This window comes from Caloenas nicobarica, chromosome 6 (genome assembly GCF_036013445.1).
Source record: "Caloenas nicobarica isolate bCalNic1 chromosome 6, bCalNic1.hap1, whole genome shotgun sequence".
Classification (NCBI taxonomy): domain Eukaryota; kingdom Metazoa; phylum Chordata; class Aves; order Columbiformes; family Columbidae; genus Caloenas; species Caloenas nicobarica.
This window is the reverse complement of record NC_088250.1, coordinates 42,212,191-42,236,416: the sequence shown is the minus strand read 5'-3', so window position 1 is coordinate 42,236,416 and position 24,226 is coordinate 42,212,191. Positions and strand designations below refer to the sequence as shown.

General features: G+C 44.7%; 2 protein-coding genes across 5 annotated transcripts in view; both read right to left on the bottom strand.

Annotated features, from left to right (window-relative positions):
• Nucleotides 1-9,644, bottom strand: part of TANC1 (tetratricopeptide repeat, ankyrin repeat and coiled-coil containing 1) — an 86,959-nt gene extending 77,315 nt beyond the window's left edge. The window contains exon 1 of the mRNA XM_065637486.1: nt 9,510-9,644. The gene's annotated coding sequence lies outside the window, so the exon portion shown is untranslated. The remainder of the gene's footprint in view (nt 1-9,509) is intronic.
• Nucleotides 416-18,283, bottom strand: DAPL1 (death associated protein like 1). 4 transcript variants are annotated; one of them, XR_010606379.1, is made up of 5 exons: nt 18,205-18,283; nt 14,602-14,689; nt 11,980-12,043; nt 4,578-4,769; nt 416-1,583 (listed from the first exon to the last, which is right to left on the bottom strand). XR_010606379.1 is itself a non-coding variant. In XM_065637497.1 (4 exons), exons 1-4 carry the CDS (start codon nt 18,260-18,262, stop codon nt 4,665-4,667), a joined length of 315 nt encoding a protein of 104 aa, XP_065493569.1. In that variant the 5' UTR covers nt 18,263-18,283; the 3' UTR covers nt 3,492-4,664. The 4 variants fall into 4 exon arrangements, 3 of the variants coding, with proteins under 3 accessions (XP_065493569.1, XP_065493567.1, XP_065493568.1); XM_065637497.1 differs by lacking the exon at nt 416-1,583 and having other exon boundaries at nt 3,492-4,769; XM_065637495.1 differs by lacking the exons at nt 416-1,583; nt 4,578-4,769 and adding an exon at nt 9,757-10,208.
• Nucleotides 18,284-24,226: the final 5,943 nt, after the last annotated feature.

Sequence of the window (24,226 nt, the reverse complement as noted above, 5' to 3'; positions counted from 1 at the left end):
TGGTGCACTTGAGATCATCACTACCTGTGTAATCCTGATGAGCTGTATCAAAGCAGCCACTCAGAGCATCTCTCTGGCTTTTTACATGTCTATAACCATCTCACATCAATGGGTTTAGTGATAAAGTGGAGGGGTAAGTACGAAGACTGAGTTTAGCAGTGATGGTTTGAACGCCGTCATCCTGAGCACAACAGTTGATAATGTTAGCAGAAATACTCGTCTGATGTGTTTTTCTCTTTCCAGCCTCAAACTGCTTGCCCTAGATGTCCAACACTCCAGCTATTCCCTGCCAAAGTGCTTAGCTTCCCTACATGTAACTTCTACAATACAGTTTCGCATAATTAATTTTAAAAAAACGAATCCTCCTCACACCAAAAAAGGAAAATGTAGGGACAATCCAAAATACATTTATAAATAATAGTAACAGTTTGCTGGGCAAGCCATGATTTATTTTCATATATAATTCATCATGAAAAACTAAAAATGAATTTAAGTGCAAAATAATGATTACAGTGCCAGAGTATTCTAGCACATTTTCTATGCCATGCGGGCATTTCCCAGAGCATCTCTCCGTGTGTCTGTAAGGGGTAGGACAGAGAATCCACCTAAGTGCTCAGGAAGAAGCCAGAGGCTCACGCACGGAGAGCATCCCCCGCCGAACATCTGCCACCGCTGCCTCAGACGGCGTTGGAGGGGCCCGAGCCCCCCGGTGCACCACAGAGCAGTTCTCACCTCACACTCCTTGCTCTGACTTTAGGACCAGAAGACGTCCCAAAACAAGGACAGGACGCTGTGTGCGACTCAGGCGGCGGCTTTCCTTTCTTCCAGGGGAGAATCCTCTTCATCACATTCTCTTCCCCCCATTTTGCCCACGTGATGAGGCGTGTGTCTGCAAAGAAAGGAATTTTGCCTCTCTCGGAGGAAACGTCTTAGTTCTGGCAGCATTTTATGATTTTGTCTTTGTCTCCAAAACCCAAGACAAAAACCAGAGCTATGACTTCACTGTTCTGGGACCTATTCCTCATCGGGCCCAGTGCTCCCTCCCTCTGGATATAGTATTTACAGCCAGTTGGATCTGGGTCCTGCTGTTCCACAGGAAAGCTCAGAATCAAAGTATTTTTAACTAGGGCATGATTTTAGTGCTTCCGTATTTGTCTCAGTAGAGCAAGGCTTTTGATACCAGCAACGCAAAGACTTGTGCTCACCAGTAGTTTCCTTTGGGGAAGAATTTAGCCCACAGCTGTTTTTCTACTTTAACTGCTCTGCCCTCTGCTCCTTCCACTCGTTTGTTCACATGATTTGTCCATTCCCAGACGCCAAAATTCTTCAGCTCTTCCTTTTCCTTCTTCTCACAGAGTCTCACACTTATCATGCAAGCTTCTCATAGTTTTAAAGCTTCTAAAAATTTATTTATTTTTGGGGGAAATCAGGAATCTTAGACCATGGCAGAAATGTTCATTGTAATGCTGGGGACCAGGGAAATAAGAAATCAGACTTCTCACTTTTTCTGCTCTGCTTCAGTGCTGTTTATGTTAGTTTGGACTTCTCAACCTAATATTTCAATTCCTGGTTTTGGAGGGTTTCTGCAAATAAGATAATTTTGTAAATTTTAGGAGCTTTTTTTCAATGTAGCTGCTTTTATCCTGTCAGATTCATTCTCATGCAAAACAATAATTTCGTAGAAAATTCTTGATTTACTGATTTTAGGAAAACAACTTGTTCTAGAACTAGAATCAACACAACCTTATATTCAATAGCTTTGTGACTGTTGGATTTGCAGATGTCCAAGAAGGTGTGAATTTTCTGGTTAAGGATTACTTTTTAGTGAGAATCCACATAGCTTCACTACACTAAACCATCTGTTGCTTAAAGAAGAAAGAAAAGTTAAGTAGTACATCTGCTGCCTCACTACAGGAGCTGGACTGACAACATACACAGAAGACTAAAGCAATTTTAAGTCAGAGGTAAAGTATTGCAAGAGTAGATCCGAGTCACCCAACAAGTTTTCTATTTCATCTGCAGATAAGCATTAGTTCCTTATTTAACTTTTGCATGGTTTTTGGAGGCCGTGTGGGAGATTGTGCCTTTTCTGTTGCTCCAGTGAATCAGAAAACCAGCAAGAGATGGGTCGTGAACATCATTATTCAATCCCCACAGGTGTGCTGGTCCATGAACACGTATGCAGGCACTGCTCAGAACACAGCCAGCTCCACACATGCAGCACGAGGAGCAAAACCCAGGAGACGTCTCTGCAAACGTGTATTTATGCCAGTACTCCGCAGTCACATTTTAGTGAAAAATGTAGGGTGGAAATCTTAGTGCACTTCATGTAGCCTCCAGCTTGAAATCCAAGAAACCACAGGACAAATGAGAAGTCACTTAGGAGAATTCTTGTTAATTCAGAATTCCTCACGTAGCCCCCTTAACTGAGGCCGCTCTAAAGGCAGTTACTGAAAACGAGTGAGCAGTCACTCGTCGCCTATGCACAAATATAGGTAGATGCTACGAAGTTAGAACTAAAGATCTGAAACATTTAAAGGTATGAGCCTTCTATCATCCCTACCAGCTTCAACCTTAAGGTTCTTCAATTTGTGAAGTGTGAGCTTATTAGTTTAGAATAGCATACGCATTTAAACCAGCAGATGCATGCAGTATATCCAATTTTGTCAGCCACATTTCTGAATTCCTTATAGCCAAGGCTTGCAGAGCTTTGGGACATTCTACTATCCGCTCCTCTCCCACGCCACACATTTTTTTTGTTTTTATTCATTACAATTCAAGGTAGCAAGGCCAGTTCTAGGCTGCTACCAGAGGACTAGCAGCTAGAGTTTGTAACGTAATTGAAGGGCTCTTTGTAACCTATTTTAAAGTATGGTCTTTAGAAACCCCAGCACACTTTGGCCCAGAAGAGCTCAGATGCACACCCACTGTGGACAAGCAATTATACGCCTGCCCATGTGTGACAGCTCCAACAAAACCAGCTCATTCTAAATTCGGCTTTTTGACTTTTTAACGCTAAGATCCACAGAATAAATCAAGTTAAAAGCTTTCAATTTCAGCTGTTTTTAAATAGAAATCTTGCATTTCACTGCTTTTTGATGTTTCTTGATAGTAACATGAGAACAAACGGGCTTCTGTAGCTTACAGATAGCTCAGTTTGCTCCAGCTCTTTAACTTTGAAAAAGCATACCAAATATGGAAAATTTAAACTAGAAGGAATTTAAGAAAGTTGTCAACAATGAAAGTAGAAGGTTGGATTTAAATTTTAAAGTCAATCTTTGTTTTAGTGACTGTTCTATTTCAGTATACGCTAAATGCATATTGTGCAACTAAAATGATGGCTATTATATAAAACATGTTTAATAGTAGCTTAGGAAAAGTCTTAATCATTCCTTTATATAAAAATAACTTCTGACTTAATCACCAGATGTAAACCCAAAGCAGAAAAGCGCTGTGTATAAATGAAGTCAGCTGGGGAAATTCCATCCCTTTCCACCCAACTGTTGGATAGGAAATGCTGTATCCAGCTTTCAGTGTTGCCTGATCATGAAGCAATGAATTTGTTCTGAAGTGACCACATTTAGAAACATAATAAGAAAACATCTACAAAACCAGCCAATCTTAATTAGCTCATTAAGTTCACCTGGTACCAATACAGCATGCATTTCAGGCCATTCCTTGTACCGCTCTCATTGGTAATCGCCTACAGCTGTGAACGCAGAGGATGCAGGAAGGACAAGGGATCAGAAACCACTTTTTGTTACCATCGGGTTATGCCCTTTGTATCTTTACAACTTCTAGGGAGTCATGTCCTCTGTGAAATACCAAAGGATGCTTTCATAAACTAGTTATTATTTTTCTTTGAAACTGTTTCAGCAGATTAAAATACAGGTCCTTGCAGGAAGAGCTGTGTGTTGAGGGAGCTGAGCCGCAGAGCCTGCACAGGCTGCAAGCGCACAGCAACCTCTTGTGGCAAAACCAGCATACACTGAGTAATAAAGAACCATTGACGTTTCTTAAGCTACTCTTGATATGAGCCACAAACCTCGATAAAATCTTAAGTGTTAGCAAACAGCTGGAGAGTTAGAGAGTCGGCCATACTCAGACTTCAGATTTTTAATAGTCCTCTTCAACTGAAGAATGAGCTAAATATTGGTAGCCTGCTATAAATGAAGTGCCAGACTGAAATTTCTGTTAATAAAATGATCTAAAATTTGTCATTAAAATCCATCAAGAGAGAAATAACAGCCAGGAGTAGAGTTTGTAGCCAGGTTTGGCAAGAACAATAAACATGCTATTATGTTGAATCATTGTTCTCTGTGTGGTTTTGCTGAACAAAGGGCAAACCATGACTGGTTTCACCAGGGAAGTCCAAGTGCCTTCACCATTTGGAGTAGCTGAGCCAGACTGAGGACAGCTGGCGTGCCAGCGGGTTCAGCAACGTGCGGTTTGGCACTGCAGCACCCTCGGGCTGGCAGCGGGGAGGACACGAACAGGCTGAAAGGCAACGCAAACCGAACTCCGGCATCTGCAAAGAGTCCCAACGCACACACCCCCTGCGAAAAGATTTGACTCACAAGCGGTCCAAAGCGTGAAGTGCACATTCCTCCAGCTAAACTGATCAGCTGCAAATATCTGTCCTGCTCATGTGAAGCAGGAGAGGATCATCTGGAAGATGCAGGGAGGGACCATGGGGAACGGCAGCATGTTGAAACCACAGCCTCAGGGACAGCAAGGCTTTCCAAGCCAGGAGGTGCTTTAGTGTGAACCTGCCACAGGAGTTACAACAGGAACCATCACAATACGAACAGCACAAACGACACTGATTAAAGCAAGGAATTTCTTTTGGTACATTCTAGAAATATACTCCTCTGCTACTGAAACTAAACCCACGCTCAGTAAACGCCTGGGCTATGTGTGTACCTGTTACCAGGGCTTCTGGGTTTTGTACACCAGGGAGAGGTTACTGTGCTTGAAATGACTTGCAAACCTGTGCAGGCTACTTAGAGAAAAACAGGCTAAACAAGTACAGCTTGGAAGGGATACAGGCTTTAAGCAACAGTTAAAGTATTTTGTTACAGTTCTCTTACGGTATCTTCCCAGATTTGCCACGTGTAATCTCTTTGCTTTCATCTGCGATGGCACGCTCGGTTCAGACCTCGGTCCGTACCTCACTGTGACGGTGTCACTCCAGAGCCGAATTCCCAGCCGGCGGTGCCGAGCGCCACCCAGCCGGGCAGTGCCAGACGCCTCCGCGCCCCGGAGGAAACTCATCCTGCGCGGCGCTCCCGCGAAACGGGGCGTCCGACTCGGGCTGTCACACGCAACGTGGGGCACTGGCAAGTCCACCAATACGTTGAACCCAGCAACGTTTACTGAAGTCTGTTTTCAGTGCGTTCGTTGCTACTTTGCATTCGTCATTCCCATCTCTGTAAAGTGTTTTGAGGTCTACAGATAAAAGCAACTGCATATTAACCAGCATTGTGTTAATCAAAATGATGAAATAAAGATCAACAAAAGAAATCATCTCCAGAAATCATACCATTCTTGTGGAATGTTTGCAGTAACCCTCAGGAAGCCTGAAGTAGGCTTCCTGCAAAGTTTTGATTTTTCTAGCAAACCAACTGTATTTATTCCTTATGTTCCGAATTTAGCTGAAGTTTGTATTTAATGAAAGCGGAGTACAAAATTAAGACAAACTAAAACTCTCTAAAACAGAAGACACAACCAGTTCATCATAGTATCATCAATTATGGTGCAAACACAAACTAAAATGACATACAGGCACAAGCAGGACGAAAAACTAAGTTGCCTACTATTTAGAAGTTCAAATTACGTTTTTAATTTACTGTTTAGCTCTTGTTATTAAGAATACTATTATAAGCAGGACATCTTAACAAACAGAAATAAATGATAGAAAATAATGCACCTGACCGCACCTGTCAGAACACAACAGGTGAGTGAAAGACTGACTTGGTTGAAAAGGGAGTGCTCTTATTTAGAGAATGTTCTTAATTATAAAATATATTTAAGCAGAGTAGCTTAGTTTGTCCCCTATACAAATCTTAGAGATTCCCTCCAAAGCCTAGTCAGTGCTCCTGACACAAAAAGCAAGTATGAAACGCTGCTTGTAATTCCACATGGTGCTACTGCATGCTGCAGAAGCAGGAAATAAAAACATCAGTTGCCAGGATTTCTTGCTCTGCAAGATGTACATTATAGCAGAAGAGGAGCTTGGACTTGCTTTACAGTGAGTATAACCATGAAACGGAGTTTATCAAGATGAGATCTCCCAACTCCTTGTTAGGGCCTCTTTTTACACCTGGAAACGCCATAGAGGTAGCGCGTGGATGGTACTTTCCATTAAAGCAGGCTTTCTGCCGGGCTGTTCGGAGCTACCGCGCCGTCACCCCCGGCACGCTCTGCACACGTGCAGGCCCCAGCACCGCTCGGCACACGCGCGCATCCATCCCTCTGGGGCACTGATGCTTCCTAGAAGCCTCCTGGAAACACGTGCTGAGCCTGTGCTGCAGAACGGCTGTTTGCTGATACAGCAGCCACTATACTTCCAGAGCTGAGTTACTGGCTATATTTACCCTCTATATAGGATTGAACTTGCTCAATGCACACAGTACTATACAGGACAAAAGCGACTTCTATAGCTACCTCCTACATTAAGCATGCCATCCTACCCTGGACACACTACTTTAAACAGTTTAAATAACATTACCAAAACCAAACAAACCCCCCAGCACACCGCAAAATCCAATCAGATCAGGAACAAACAGAAGGGCAGTCAGATTCCTTGGTTTACGCACAGCTGCTTGCAGCGATGCTAACGTTACATCACGGGACGGTGTCACACACCCGCAGTGACAGGTCGAGTTGCCACCCAGCTGACACCGAGGCTGCCCTGGCTCCAGGGATGCGGGGCAGAAATGAGATCCTGGTACGTGTGTGGCCGGCGTGTAACTCCTTGCGCAGGTGCCGGCTCCCACAGCTCCCGTCCCTCCGGGCACCAGGACAGGCTGCTCACCTGGTTTCTCCACCAGGTACATGGCAAGCACAAACTGGCCAGAACCATCGGGTGTTGAGTTAATCACCCAGGGGAAGGCTGGGAAAAGAGAATCCTTTTCCTACAAGAGCTCATTTTGTATTAAATCCTTGGCCAAAATAGAAATACATTTTCAGAAGCAGATTACTTCAGAGAAAGTAATGCCCTCAGAATCAGATCCTATAATTTTTGACTAGCCATTGATTTTCTTCAGAAACAAACAGGATAAAGATTAGAATTCTAAAGATGTTACTAATATTGTTCCTGTAGGGAGCATTTATTAGGCACTGACACGTTAGAGTGCACGGGGCTATTTTTGGCCTTGCTAGCATGAATAATTATTTCACGTGTGATGGACAGCATTAACTCAAATCATGTTTCATTATTTACATTCATATTGATATTCATTTATATACAGGCAGCCTGGGGAGTGGAAAGTGTGCTATACATTATATGAAAGCAGAACTAGCTGTTTTCCAAATCCCATACCAACAACAAATATCCATAAAGTATATTGCTGTTGTTGTCCAGGATAACAGCAACAATATTTTACAAGTAGCTACCAGTCAGTTAAGGAACATGGGAGAAAAAAAGCCTCAATAGAAGCAGCACTATTTTAATTTTTGCTACTTATTCAAGGTGTAACCCAATTATTTATTGCACGTACAACTAACCACCACCTCCTGTGATCATAATTTAATCTTTAATCAACATATAAAGTTATTTACATTTTATGGGTGGATGAAGTGAAGCAGACATTCATGTTACATTGTAACAGTAATTCTGGGTAACCCACCTGGGACCCCTCTATTCAAGAGGGATTGTTTCATATGTTTCTAATATATTTCCACTGTAGCCATGCAGAAAAGCACCCTATACAAAGAAGCCTCATTGACAACGTAAACATTTTTTAGCATCACCTTTCATATTAAGTCTATTTGGATTCCTTGATTACAATTCTAGTGGCATATTCGTCTGCAATCACTGCCTTCAAAAAAAAAACCAGTCCTGGCAGAATTAAATTCAGAGTAAGTCGTCAGGCGAGCTACCCAACCAACGAGCAGCGGCAGGACAGTGTCATCACGTCATCGTGTCATCGTGTCATCCCCCGGCTGGGCAGGCGCGACTGTTCCTGCCAGGGACACCTCTGCCGGCATTCGCAGCGGCTCCTCCCCAGCCGTAGGCCTGGCTCCTCAAGGCCCCAGCGCTGCCAGCCCACGCGCAGTCGCATCGCTCCTCAGCCTCGCATCCCGTCCTGCCAGCCCGGAACCCCGCGTTCCACCCGCTGCATCCCTGCAGCCTGGAACCCCGCGTTCCACCCGCTGCATCCCTGAACCCCGCGTTCCACCCGCTGCATCCCTGAACCCCACGTTCCACCCGCTGCATCCCTGCAGCCCGGAACCCCGCGTTCCACCCGCTGCATCCCTGAACCCCGCGTTCCACCCACTGCATCCCTGCAGCCTGGAACCCCGCGTTCCACCCGCTGCATCCCTGAACCCCGCGTTCCACCCGCTGCATCCCTGCATCCCTGAACCCCGCATTCCACCCGCTGCGTCCCTGCAGCCCGGAACCCCGCGTTCCACCCGCTGCATCCCTGAACCCCGCGTTCCACCCACTGCATCCCTGCAGCCTGGAACCCCGCGTTCCACCCGCTGCATCCCTGAACCCCGCGTTCTACCCGCTGCATCCCTGCAGCCCGGAACCCCGCGTTCCACCCGCTGCATCCCTGAACCCCGCGTTCCACCCGCTGCATCCCTGAACCCCGCGTTCCACCCGCTGCGTCCCTGCATCCCGGAACCCCGCGTTCCACCCGCTGCATCCCTGAACCCCGCGTTCCACCCGCTGCATCCCTGCATCCCTGAACCCCGCATTCCACCCGCTGCGTCCCTGCAGCCCGGAACCCCGTGTTCCACCCGCTGCATCCCTGCATCCCTGAACCCCGCGTTCCACCCGCTGCATCCCTGAACCCCGCGTTCCACCCGCTGCATCCCTGAACCCCGCGTTCCACCCGCTGCATCCCTGCATCCCTGAACCCCGCGTTCCACCCGCTGCATCCCTGCATCCCTGAACCCCGCGTTCTACCCGCTGCGTCCCTGAACCTCGCGTTCCACCCGCTGCGTCCCTGCATCCCTGAACCCCGCGTTCCACCCGCTGCATCCCTGAACCCCGCGTTCCACCCGCTGCGTCCCTGAACCCCGCGTTCCACCCGCTGCGTCCCTGCAGCCCGGAACCCCGCGTTCCACCCGCTGCATCCCTGCATCCCTGAACCCCGCGTTCCACCCGCTGCATCCCTGAACCCCGCGTTCCACCCGCTGCATCCCTGCATCCCTGAACCCCGTGTTCCACCCGCTGTGTCTCTGCAGCCCGGCTGCCCAGCTCCCCAGCAGTTCAGCTCCAGCACAGGAGCGTCCCCGCTCGCCCTCCCAGCCCCAGGGTGCACACTAGCTGTGCTCACCTGGCTCTTCCTACCGTCTGCAGCCCAGCAGAGGAATCTCTGCTGCATTTCCTTACAGAATGCAAGACAAAAATATGTTTTCCGCTGCATGGAAATCTTTCCCAGGACGTTCTGAAGTTTCTTACTACGCAGTAAGCCTACAGCATACGTTCAGCATGGAACACCTCAGCCTAAATTTAAACATAAACCATGCCTTTCAGTTTTGACCTGCTTTCTTAGGGTCATGTTCACTTCAGCTCTGCTATCATTATATATTTTTTATGTATTTATTTATTTTAATTTAAAGAGGGATGACAGATTCCAGTACTTCAGTCAAAATTCGCACAGTAAGTGAAGCCGTTAGACTTCTTAGCATTGAGTAATTACTGTACACTGGTACAACCAGGTTATACAGAAACCGTGATATTTTAATAAATCCCAAGTACATTTAGTAACTCTTCTTATTAAGTATTTTATTGTCAGTAACAGAAATATAGTACGATACAAGGCACAGCTTTTAATCATTTTACCCCAGTGTGCTAAGTGCTAGTTAGAATAGAAACTCAATTTTAAGTAAACATGAGTATTTGAATAAGTATCTTAACATTTCCGTGGCTGTTGAATAATGTAAATTCTTTTAGGCAGTATGAACTTCTCCAAGGCAGGCTGTGGCTTCTGGTGAGCTACTTGTAATGCTGCTGCATGAATTTTGTGGCTCATCTGTAACATTAAAGGTAGGGAAAGTTGGGATAGAATACAGCTTTTCTGCTGTCCTCTTCCCAAATTCCATCATACAAAAGTAGTTTAAAAATGGTAGTAAAACCTAACTACAAAAATCCAAATGATCAATACATAAAACTCATGGTGACTCTGTACATGTGACTATAACTTCTGTTTTCAAAGTGATATTGGCCCAACTACATTCAATGAACTATTGATTTTTCCCCTCTCCCTTTTTTTAGTAGTTCATAGAATGAGCTGTCAAAGTAAGGAAAGCAGAATAGTAATTATGTCAGAGTTAACAGTAAATTGCTTCAAATTCTTACTTTCCCAGATTCAAATCTTCATCATTACAGTATCTAATTATCACTTTCTAAAGTACTGCGGAAGCTTCACGTATGAGATTCTGGAAACCAGCAGGAGATGAGTGGTAGGTCAGAGCAGAGGAGACGGGGACAAGTGCAAGAGAACAGACGAGTTGTATCTGTTCTCCTGAACAAACAAGTCTAAGCAAAAATTCAAGGCCTACATACTGAAGCTATAATCACATCTGCTGATGAAAGGTTTATGTTGAAGTGATGTAACTGATGTTTTACCAAGCTCTATGGATGAGGAACTCCTGTATGCTTCAGAATCTAAAGACTGCATGTGTAGGAAAAACAGATGATAACTGTCAGACCTTCGGATTAGCATACAAATTAAAAAGCTGCTCATTAAATCAGCCCTTCAAAGCAGAGGTGTACGAGTTTGCATCCACAGCCTAGTGAGACACCGGACAGCAGCTGTAAGCAGAATGATGACCAGAAGGGTCCATCAACAGCTTTGCAACACAAAATTGTAAATGCTCTCATAGGATTTCCAAGGGAGGAGTCAAGGAGACGCCTGACTATGTAACATCAGGCCTCAGGCGCAGCAGCCACGGAACGCGCTGTGCCCGCTGTCTCAGGATCACCCGCAGCCTGACGTCACCTTCGCCGGTGTCCTCTGTGCCCCACAACGCACCACCCGGCTCCCCAAGCAGCTCTTCCACTGCTCCACGCCGGGCCCTCTCAGAAGCTAAAGCTATTGCCATAGTGGGATAAAGAACTCAGGACTAGGTTTTGTTCCGGGTTGTAATCCCAGCTCTGACACAGACGTATATGACACTGGTAACTCCTCCCCACCTTCCAACAGATCTAAGTCAACGTACCACTTAAAAAAGGACACACCTTAATACCCTGCTGCACTTTTCTGGAACAGGTACACACAACCACCCTGGGCTACTTAGTGTTCAACAGGAATGGGACCAAACATGGCAGAACCAGGAGGGAAGGTGAGGTACTTTTTAGCCATCTACCCTGTTTCCCCAACACAGGGTCTTATATTAATTTTTTCTCCAAAACGTATTACTTTTTTACATGTATAGCTGCCTGGACACTATTTAAATTGACTTTTTTGTGAACTGTAACTAGGGCTTATTTTTGGAGTAGGTCTTATATTTTGAGCACCCTCAAAAAATGCTGAAAAACCACACTAGGGCTTATTTTCAGGGTAGGTCTTATTTTCAGGGAAACAGGGTAGCATTTTAGCCACAAAATTGCTGAAGAAATAGATGATATCAAGAATATTTGGTGATAGATGACAAAGATAGAAATGTCAGATAACAGCAGTTTAAGGAAAACTCAGGTTTTGTTTTGTTTGGGTTTGTTTTTTGTTTGTTCGTTTTTCTTTTAGTTTAGCTTTATGGAGATGTCCTAATAAACACATATCTTGTTGCTCCAGATGTACTTACTTTGCTCAGCACTTCTGCTAGCAAGACACCCATGGTCTGAGTTTGTGAAAAACTGGCAATAGCACTGTAAAGCAAACGAAAAAAGTATTTAGCATTTCCATCTCACAGAAACACTTGTCTCTTTCATTTTCCACACCTAATACAAAACATTTTGTAATAGAAATTTAAGTTTTGGATCTAAATCTTTTAATCACATTAAAGACTGCACGATATTTAAGAAGATACGCTGTCTCAGAAAAGAACAGTGCAAAATCTGTGTTGCAGGCTGCTTTATTTAGATATAGTTTTATACGAAAATTCTATATCTAAAATATCCTTAAGTATCTCAAAAGGAATTTTTTTGTACACTGTGGAGTAGCTTCACAGAATCTGAGCACTGATATCTAGAAGTGCAAGATTAGGCTTTGTAATTTTCTTGATTCCAGTCTGGACCCATGAAAAAAATTCACCCTTTGCTTTTGGAGAGTGTTTCCTTTGACAGCAGCAATTTGTCAAGCAAGAATATTATCCCATTAACTTCTTTATATTCCAATGAAGAACAGCTATGTTGCCAGTATTCCACAAATAAATGATCTGTGGATGTGAAATAATTTAGTTCAGCAAGAGGAAGAACTGTGGATTGCACATTCTTCTGATGATACCATTATTTGCACTGATACTTCTATAGCTTAAAATGGAGTCAAGAAAAACAATTATGATCCTTACACACAGAATCAGGAACCTTAAATGTGACTCTTGGAAAAGCAGATACTGCTTTAGTTTAGTTAATGATTCTGTGGATCAGGCAAGACTAATTTCCTACTGAAACTTCACTTTAGCAATCGATCCACTTTGCCACACTCACAAACACAAGTCATCCGAGATCCGTCTGTGCCACCGGATAACTATGACTGCAGAAGAGACAGCAGCAAAATTGCACCTGGACAACTGGCAGTCAATGAAAATAAAAACCTTCTCACTTCAGAACAAGCACAAACCAAAACCATCCCCAGTTATTAAAAAAAACAACAATAAAAACTCAAGAGCACACCAAACTATAAGTAAATGTAACGTATTGTCACAAAACTGTCAGGCAGGCATCTAGTTATCATGAGGCATGATACTCTATTATGCCATATATTACACCGCAACTTTGGAGAAAGCATGTGGGTTTTTTTTTCCTCCTACAAAAATCTCAAAGCTCAGCTCCTGCCAAGACCAAACTCAGCTCTGAGCAGGCACTTTGAGCCTCTCAGGAAATCTCACTGGAATCAGAAGCTCAGAGGCAAGGAGTCTGCACTGGGAGCTACTGAACCACTTTACAAAGTTCTCTGCGACTTCTGCGACTGCAACCTGGCAATGAAATCCACCATCCCCACGAGGTACGTGTAACACAGTGAGTAACCCTTGATTCTGGCACAGAGAACTAGTGAACACTAGAGCAGTCACTGTAACTGGCTCCGCTGTGTTCCAAAAAGTGTATTTTAGGTTTGTGTCCTCCAAGCCAGTGAGGAGAGCGCACAAACAAAACCCTACAGTGGTGATTTCTGCACCCTGCCAAGAAATAGTGTCAATACATCCGTGTTGAATATGGCTAAACCCAGTTAATTTAAAAGTTATGCACAGCGTCACAACAATTGTCACAACAATTACGCAGGGTGCTAGGTGCGCTGCACTAACTATGCAGTTCTAGATATGCCTCAGCAGAATTGCAGGTTCTTAAAGGAACTTTTTGTGGAAAAAAAATCAGGTATGTTGTGAGATAAGGAGCATCCAAACTGGGTGGCCACTGAGGAAATTTAAAATTGCAATAGAAGCAAACCCCTAAGTATCTAAATCCTATTGAGGCACTGTGCTCCATTTAGGATTCGGACCCTAATGCAACGTCAGGAACACCACGGGTCACTCAGATTTTACCCTCTTATCCTTATATTGGTCAACTTCACTTTTTGTTAAGTGATATTTAAGAAAAGTGCATATATTTTAGAAATAGATTCAGCCTTCCTTTGAAAAATCTGTAAGAAAATACTTGTTTTGATGACCACTTCAACCAGTCACTGCTACCTTATTCAAAAAGTAAAAGCATGCTTTCATTTTGGGGCAATAATAGCTTGAGTAACCTAATGACGCAGAAAACAAAAAGCCAAATTAGATTTCAGATTGAAATAGGAGATGTAGCCTACGCAGGAGATAGGCTCTTTGGTGGGGGGGGAGATATGGGTTTAATTTCCTTCAGAACGGAGATAGGCTAAAATTCATTCTTACTTCACTGGAAACTGTTTAACCACTACTTTATTAGGTACAGGTAGGCAACACATTGTTCTAATTTCTGTTCCATAACTCATGACAACAGAAGAGATTCAGCCTTTGTCTTTCATTGCAAGGCATTGTCCTTAGGGTTTAAAGTTGGGGTTTTTTTGGTTTGGGTAGTTTTTTGGGTTTTCAGGTTTTGTTGTTGTGCAGTTTGTTTGGGGATTTTTTAGTCAATGATACCTTAAAGTTGCCTTTGATCTATAAATCGCACAAGTTAATTTAAGAATTAAACTTTTCAGAAACTAAGAGTTGCCTTTGTTTTAAACATTCCGCGCATTCCCTGTGAATTTTAGCAATGTGGCAGGGGGAACAAGCCCTGCAGCGCAATACCTGGTTTTTTCTTTTCCTGGAGGTTTAGCATTTTTCTCCACAGGTCCGTTTTCTTGCTTTTTAGACACTCTCATACCTCCAGCTCTGACTGCAAGAAGAAAACACAATTTATGTAAAAATATCTACAGAATTACATACTACATTATGTATCCTTAGCGAAGAAAAAAATACAGATAACTGTTATCAAGAAATCATCTTTCAATATTTAACTCCGTGCTTCACTTTTAACACACACACACACACACACAAGTCAGCCAAGGAGACCCAGCCCTGAACTCCTGTGTCACACGCGCTCAAAACAGCTGCAAACACTGGAATCGACAGGTCAGAGGGGTTTTGGTCACTGGCAGCTATAGTAAATCTTAACACCTTATGTTAATGCGCATTCTTCCCCTATAAATCTCAGGTGTCGTAGTTTCCATTTTGAATACAAAAAAGCAAAGCAAACCTTCCAACCTCTAATCACTTTCAGGTTTTTGAACAATGCCACTGATAGCAATAAACATTTCATCGGTTGTCCAAGGTATTCTAGAATAAACCTAATAATGCAGATAACAACCAGCTGCATACTTATCTTGTACTTGTGTTCTAACAAGTTTAATTATATTCTATTAAGATATCTGCCAATCACAAAACCAATTAGCACTAATTAAGCTACAGGTGACCTAACAAGTTCTAAGGCATGTCAGAAAATTCAAATCTGAACAAAGAACATGTAAAGTTATCTAAACCATCTTGTTGAAAGAAATACTTCCTGTTTGCAAGGGGGCTTTAAGTTTTAAATCTGTGAAAGATATAACAAATTTTGTATGCATTCCTAATTATTTTGAAGAAATTGCTTCATCTTACAGTGAGGTTCCTATTCTTATAATGAATAACCAAGACTAGAGTTTTCAAACTCAAATATTTGGGTACAGCAGAAAAGTTTCAAGAATTACTCAGCTAAATAGCATGCGAAATGTACTTGAGCATTTTAGGGGGAGCAGATGTGTCCATCTGTAACTAACACCCACTTGCTATCAAATCTGACCTTTTATTTCCTGGTTGCAGGTTTAGTTTTAGGAACAAGAATTCTCCTTCCGTCATACCCAGAGCAGCCTCACAGCACTGGAGTTCTGCAGTATCTGCACTGGGCTTTGCTTTTTAACGTGCTTACACACAGTTAATTACACTGCTGTATGAGCAGCAAATGAGTCACCTGGCAATCTTACGCTATGAATACACCAGAGACCCAGACTGAGCAAAATTCTTCTGTGAGTCTCACTGCAAAATGGAAAGTGTCCTCTGAAATGGAAGCATCAACCATCCAATTATCTGCCAGTAAACAGAAACAAGATTCTAAATACCCTCAGCTCCTTATCTTTGTAAGCGGGAGATAACATGGCAGGTGTCTTTAAACATGAAAGACAAAGGATTAAAAACAAACCAAACCACAACAGAACAAAAACCACCATATACCACAGAGACAAAATATCCTGGAATATTTCAAGACCCTTAGACTGATGTCTTCTTGACATCATGGTCTGTTTTGAACAACCTTGTCCAGAACACCAACACTAGTTATCCCAAGTATTTTAGGAATGACTCAAACCACAAACAGGAACCCAACTAAAGTTTTGGAAGTCAATAGAAAACCTTAACCTACCCTAGATCCATGACTTTTGGGTTGGCACCTGCGCTAAGCACACACATGCAGGATTGTCGATTTCTAGATGGAAGCATTTTGTACAGTTTTAATTTAACAGGGTGAAGAGATCCAGACCCAGAAAGAGGCAAAGACATTTTAAACCTACAAAGCTTTATAAAAAGCAGGAGCTGGGGTGTTGGGGGTGGAAGGAAAGATGCAAAATGGGAAGACGTATTTAAACACTAACTCACCAACTGGGAATTGTGCCTACTACCAACAAGCCCACAGAAGAAAGTTATTTATAATAATTAGAAATAATGCAGGACTTATTTCAGTCTCTTCACCGAGTTGAGAACAGCTGCCATCAGCAGCTGTCAAACCTGCTCAGACACATCGTGGCAGTGGAAGGTGAATATGGATGCTGATCGGAATGCACCAGAAAACTGGTGTGGGGGGTTTATTTCAAAGCAATTAAGAGAGATGTCAAAGTTTTAATACAGAGTTCAGTTTTTGGATTACTGTAAACGCCTCGGAAGCCATGTAATCTAACAGTTAATAGTAAAGAACTAAGTGCCCAAATATTTACTGATTTCTATATTGAAAACATTATCTATTTTTAAACAAAGAAAGGAGGAACATCCTTCTTCTTCTCCACCAAAACAAACCAACCCCTCACACACACACTCTCCAAAAAACCAACCAATCCAAACTGAAAACAAAGGCACTGAGCTCTGTTGAATCCCGAGATTACTTATGGATACCATGGCCAGAACAAAGGTGTCCACCGCCAACCTGCCTTGTTCCTTAAGTGAAGGGCTGAAACACCTTATTCCATCTCCCCTGACCAGAGCCGGTCACCCGCGGGGACAGACCAGCCTCACCAGCCGCAGCTCCTGTCACACACGGCCAGAAAAACCAGTTCCCAGCCCAGGCCGCTGGCTGAACCACAGAATGTCAGGATGTCCGGGGTCGGAAGGGACCTGGAAAGCTCATCCAGCCCAATCCCCCCGCCGGAGCAGGAACACCCCGATGAGGTTACACAGGAGGGTGTCCAGGCGGGATGGTTCAAAAGCCCTTCCAGGGGCGACTCGACCGTCCCTGCCGCAGACGCAAGAACCCAGGGGAGGGCAGAGACAAGTAAAGCGGAAAAGGAAACCAAAGCTAAGTACATCACAAATTCATGTAAAAGCATGCTTAAAAAAAAACTTTAAAGAATCAAACCAAGTTTTACGGTACGATGGGACGGAGCAGCTCTGCCTTGTGCTCTCCAGGCAACGACCGCTCGCACGACCCGCGCTGGGGAGCGCGGCCCCGCCGGCCGCCCCCGCCGGCCCCGCCGCCCGGCCCCGCCGCCCCCGCCGCCCGGCCCCGCCGCCCGGCCCCGCCGCCCCCGCCGGCCGCCCCCGCCGGCCGCCCCCGCCGGCCCCGCCGCCCTCGCCGCCCCCGCCGCCCGGCCCGCGTCACACGGCTCCGCTCCGGGGTTCCGGCCGGGGCGGCGCGGGCGGTGTCCGCTGAGGCTGCTGAGCGCACGGAGCCGCCGGTGCCGCTCTGCAGACGGGCCGGGCCGCTCCCCGCGGGACCCCCGCGGCCCCTCAGGCCCGGGACGGGCGGGCCCCAGCCCGCGGGTGCGGCAGGAACGGCGGCGCGGCCCGTGCCGGCGGCCCCGCGGGTGCCAGGCGCTGCCAGCGGCCGCGGTGGCGGGGCCGGTGGGTCCCGGCGGCCCCTCAGACCCGCCACGCACGGCGGGGCCGGCCGCGGACGGGTGCAGCCGGCTGCCCGCTGCCGCGGCCCAGGGGCGCCCGCCCGCCGCGGGGCGACGGCGTCTGGCCCGCCGCCTCCGCGCGGGGAGCCCGGGGCGGCCCCCACCTGCTCCCCGGCCCCACCTGCCCGGCGGCCCCGGCCCCGGCCCCCACCTGCCCCCCGGCCCCCACCTGCCCCCCGGCCCCCACCTGCCCCCCGGCCCCACCTGGCCCCACCTGCCCCACCTGCCCGGCGGCCCCGGCCGCGCGGCGGGAGGCGCGTTCCGCGCGCCATGGCGGGCGGGAGCGGCGCGGCCGTGGGCAGCGCCCCCGTGCGGCGGGGAGGGGCGCGCGGGGCCGGTGCGCGTGCTCGGGTACGGCGCTCAGCGGGAGGTTCGACCCAAAGCCAAGCCAGGGAAACGGTGGCGGTATATTGCGTATATTACACGTATGATTTGCTATAAGTTTCATGTATGTTTTCTATTTCTTATTTCAATATGACCTTCTCTTTATCCCATAATTGTTCATGTCTCTTCCAAGTCCCACATCTGGTTTGTACTAGAACGCACGGTGTCTCTGGTTTGGGCACCTTTTCCCATCTAGCAAAGCTCTGTCTTCATATGGCTTTGGACCAAACGATGCATCATGTTACTCTGATGCATCCCTTCCATTCAATAATGCCTTGTCATGTTTTGCATTCTGCACTTCCTGATTTTGTCATCCCTATTATCACTTTCCACACACCTAAACCCCAGAACTTTAGCTTTTTTCTCCCTCTCATTTAAATACAGCATGATAAACAAATAAATACAGAAATTAAAGTGCTTGGAAATCAAACCTGGCCTCTGAAATGCTTTCCCACTTAACCTTTTTTCCAGCATGAAGAGAAAAGGTCCACTTACGGCTCTTTTCTGTGTGTTTAGTGATTTGTGCAGCCAGCTTTTGCTAGAGCCAGACGCGAGGCGGCGCGGGGCCGCGGTGTGTGTTTCGTTTTCTATTGTTGCTTTTGCAACGTTGTCATCGCTCCTGCCCATTTGTCGCAGCTTCCTCGCTGGGTTTCCCCCAGAACCTGAGGCTGCGCGTTCAGCTCGTGCGTCTCCATCTTCCTTCTGTCACCAGTGCAGCACCTTTCCATTGGTTTGCAAGGACAGCTGATTAACATCAGGGAAGGTGAAAATTTACCGGCCAGAGTTCAAGAAAAGCCTTTGCATAATTAGCAGATGAGAGTGCATAATGACTGTCATGGTTTAGTAAGCGCAGCCAGCAATGCGATTCTAGAATATTTGGACCCGTGCACCTTTGGGAGGTTTTGTTTGTTTGTTTTTCCCCAGCTGGGACAGCCATTGAACCCAAACATGAAAACAAACTGAACTTAGAATGATGCTTTGGAATTGCTGTATCACAGAGTGTTAAACCAATACTTTAAAAAATAATGAAGCCAATTCAATCATATAGCTCTCACTAAAATATTGTAATTGTTATTAACATTATATTGTCCATTATTAATGTTATGAGAGCAAAAAGGTTTATTGTACCATTAAAAAATAATTTTTAAAAAGTTAATCTTTATCTCAACCTCTTAGAATGTCTATTTTAGTGTATTTGTTATAGTGTACTTTATATAATTTATATAGTAGTTTATATATTTTATTTATCAATAATTTATATAATGTGTGTAATTTATCAGTTATTACACATATACTGGGGTTGTGGGCTCAAAATTCTTTTTACTGAGAGGCGTGTGCCATCAAAAAAGCCTGGAGACCACCATGATAGAGGTTAGATTTTAATTTTCTATTTGAGTTGCAATATTTTGGACTTAACCGCCTTTGCACTGCTGAGTTTGCCAATGGACAATCCAAGCACGTTCCTGAAATGCACGCTCATTTTGAAGAGACGCTGCTGGAGTTTGGGAATCGCCCACGCGGGACTTTGTCCGGCCGGTCTGTCAGCCCGTCCCGGCGGGTCGGGTCGGCGCTGCGAGCCGCGTCAACAGCTGCTGCAGGACGAAAGGCCACGCCGACGCTCACAGGCTCTTACTGCTCACGTATGAGCGCGAATCCATCACAATCACAGTTTCAAAAGGCTCTAAATACTTTGGCTGCGCACAGTGGGCTCGCTGCCCTCTGAAATCGAGCGCCAGGACTGCCAGCTGCCAGGCACAGGCACTTTCTCTCTGTTATCTGTTAAACATATCAAAAAAACGTTTCAAAACCCCCCTTTTTTTCCAGGCCTGTTATAACTTACTGTCACACTTCAAAAATACAACAATGCAGCCTTTAACAAACCCTTCTAAATTATCTAATCCATAGTAATAAGTTGTGTTACTTAACCTGCATAAAAGTTTCACCCAATTTATTAAAAATGCCCACCTGTCATAATATTTAAATGATCAAGTATTTCATCACTTCAGCCAAAAGATCCGGTTTGTCACTCAGAAAATCTGTCCTGAATTTCATTTGCTCTTTGAAAAGCTGTGGTGCGAAATTAAATCTTTGGCCACAATGAAGCCTCTTTGCCTTCGGCAGCACCGTAACTTCCCCCAGCTAACAGTCTGCCCATAAAGTGACTGTGACATGTGTGTGAAACACACACATTTTCAAAGTGCTGACATCAGTGATAACATTTTATAGCAATGCCAAATTCAATTCAATTCAAAACTGCAGTAAACTAGGAACATCCACTATTTTTCTCTGTTGTTTAATGTATTAAATAGGTATAATCAGTCATAGCAGGCTTCAGTTAAAAGTTTCCCAGCACTGGATGGCACAAGCAGATTTTTCATGTGTGATTTTACATAATTTCCCATATATACTTTACTGTAATTATTTTCCTTCTTAAATAAGAAACAAATAACTTGGCTACAGAATGCTAATGAAACATGGTACCTTCTGTTTAAATAGGGTTGTTGAAGACACCTAAACAAACAGTTTTTCTTGCCTCAGATGGATCTCATGCAGGGTGGCTCCTGGAGACGCTGCCGGGGTTGAAGAGCAGCACCGGCTGGAACAGGAAAGGACCCCGTTTCAAACGGTTTTTCCTACTACACATGAAGCTTTTTCTGTAATTAATACCTAGTTCTGAAATTACTGTAAAGTATTACTCAGCAAGATTTTCTGCGTCCTGTCTGTGATTTCCATGCTCCCAGAGTTCTGGTAGCTAATCCTGTTCCATCCTGTTTGGAAATAGCGTTGTCCAAAATAAATGTCCTAGGTAGGAACAGCATCACCCAAGAGAAATGTCTGATTGTAATAACTTTACAAAGAAATACAGGAACTGGAAGTAGATATAGCTAATCTGGAATGAGTTATTTGATAAATTTCTTCACGCTTTCGTTGTCAGTATTTAAGATAAAAGTTCCACGAAGGAATTTTCTTTTGATGTTTGGCATCTATGTTGTAAACCGCGTTGCAGATGAAGAAATCTTCACCACGAGCGCCGGCGTTTTCTCGCACCTGCGGGCGCTGCTGCGCCTGCGCGTGCAGACGCGGGGCCCCGCGGGGCTGCGGCGCTGCCAGCGCCTGCCGGTGCCTCCCGCTGCCGGTGCCGCTCGGTGCCTGGAAAAGGCGCTACGGAAACATTGCCGGTGGCTTCTGAGTCCCGCAAGAACGAGCCTGAGGGAGCCAGAGCAGCCCTGCACGGCTGGGCTGAGGCCGCTCAGTTCGCCTGCAGGCAGTGGCTGGAAGCAAAACACGTAATGCCAAAGAGATTTTTCTAGAATGCTGTAAACATGTTCTGCTCTGCTCTGCCAAAGCATTGCTTCACAAAAATCAGCTCTTTTAGAAATTCTCAAAGCAAAACACAGAAGAAGAAAAAAATCATTAGTCTCATGATTTCTTTGGGATGCTCTTGTTCTTGCATCTCAACAACTAAAAGCAGAGAGAGAATGTAAAAATAGGATGTGATTAGGCGGAATCAGAAGAAGGGGGAAATAAAGTAGAAAAAGTGGAAGAGAATATGGAATAAAAAACCAGTAAGGATTTACGGCACAACAACTGCCTTATGGGTGACTACTGTTGGCTTGGACTTTTAGAGCAGAAAATGTTAAAGGACATTCAATCTAAGCCAAGTCTATTTGATATTTTAGTTCTGTGTGTATGAAGCAGGAAATAGCTTTGAAATGCTGCAATTTCCTCCCCAGAAAAACAACTTACTTCGCCAATATTAAAGTCAATAGTACTGCATGGCTCTGCCAACAAGTATTTTGCTTGAAATGGATGATGACAATATTGATCGGGGAAAGAAATTCAGATAAATCAGTCTGAAGGAGAGATAACAAAAGAAACTCTATCTGAAGTATTTGTTCAGTAGTAAGGATTTTTCATATCAATGCTACTCTGCCTCAGCAGAGAAACATTGATTTTTTCAGTTTATTTAAATGAACTTGCATATGGTACCTTCCTCATATCAGAGCTAAATGATTCGGGAGCTTTTCCTTAAGATAATAAAGCATTTGCTTTTCTCTGCATCTGCTGATAGCAATGACAAGTGAACCAAAGTCAGTGTCTCTCTACACTGCTCAAGTATCAGAAGGTTCTTGTACTTGCATGCAAGTCACTATTAGATATTGTCAACAGGTTTCAGACCCAGGAGCTGCAGCACGCAATAGTGAACCTATGACATCCTTGCGTTCCTGCTCCCAACAGCGGTGCAGTTCTCAGGCAGACATTGTAAAAGAGCCATGAACTCCAGGATTTAATTATTGCCATACTTGGGCAAGTCGTGGTGGTGATGCTGCTTTGATTTCAGATGTAAGGCCCCGTTAGAGCTCAAATCAGACATAACCCTCTCCAGTGGATACTTTTTGTAAACAGCTGTTATTTTAACGTGCTGACACAGCCTACTTTACTTTTTTGGGAAGAAAAATGATGTTATCTTGGAGATGCTGCCGAATCTGCTGGTAGGATAAGGAAGAAATAGCTGTGAAGAAAAGCAAGAGTGAGAAAATCAAAATAAATAAAGCAGAGAGAGCAGAAGAACCTGAAAACCCGTGTGAGCTGGTCACCTTGCTGCAGCTTCCATCTCCTGTGTGCGGGTTCGGCGCCCAACTCTTCTCCGTCGCTCTGTCCCCTCAGCGCCCTCAGCTCAAACCCGGAGTTCCGCACTTGAACTGTTGGGATTCTTTTGACACCATGACACTAATAATGAGATATATGGGCTTCATGGTTCTGCTCAGAACGCTGGCTTTGATAGTGAGGTAATCGCCTCTACCCATTGCCTACAAGCCTGCTTCAGTATCCAAACCAGTCCTTCCTGGCTTTTTAGTTAAAAACAAAACAATATTCCTACTCAGATACAAAAGCCAAAAGCAGTTCCCCTCCACGCTTCCTGTAATATCTTCCGCAACCTCTATAAAACTGATTGAAAGAAAGAAATTCTAAGCAGGTTTAGATTTGGATCTGCTGGTTTGAATGTTTAAGCTTTGATTTCTGGATCTGATTTGTTTAATGCTTTAATTTATTTAGATTATTTTTCTGTTGGAAATTGTTACACTGGTTTGTCTGGGCGGGATGAAAGAGTGAGAGAACGACTCTCCTGTGACCCTGGGATGGTGCAGTTTAAATCTCTTCCTTTTCCTGCCATTCTCAGCCCTGTTTCCACTGAAGTCCCGAACAAGGGAACATCGGAGTTCAGAGATGTTCATCTGATGCTGGGGATAGATTTATTTTAATGTTAGGAGTCTGGGAATGACTGAAGTAGGAAAAGAATTTATATTGTAATAGCTCTAAGGATTTTTAGAATGTATGGGTTTGGGTTTTTTTTTCGTAATGGAGGCAGATGTGGGAAAACCTGGGGACAGACACAGAATTTTCATTGTGATAAAGAGACGGTAGTCATAGGAATTTTTTTTTGAGTGGTATTCTTTCGCCTTTTATGACAATTCCTCTAGAATCTACATTCTATAGGCCAGTTATTACCTGATTGCAAAGTCTGAAAAGTCACTCGGCAGAATCAAGAATCAACATTTTTCCAAGCAGATTGTCTGATTACTTGATCTAATCCAGCTAATGGCTATTAGCGTAATTATACACCAGGCATAGTCGGCATCTAAAACAAGCACTTCAGCACACAAGCGTATGGAATATCTTCCTCATGTAACATGTTCTAATTCATATTTCTCTTGTTAAATCTATTGCTCATGACTCTGCAGTATTTTCCCTTATCCACCTGATCTCCAGTATTGCTCATTTTCAAATGTCTGAATTACTCGTTTGTGGCTACTGATATAAACTGATACTGTGTGCACATCTGGTAAGTG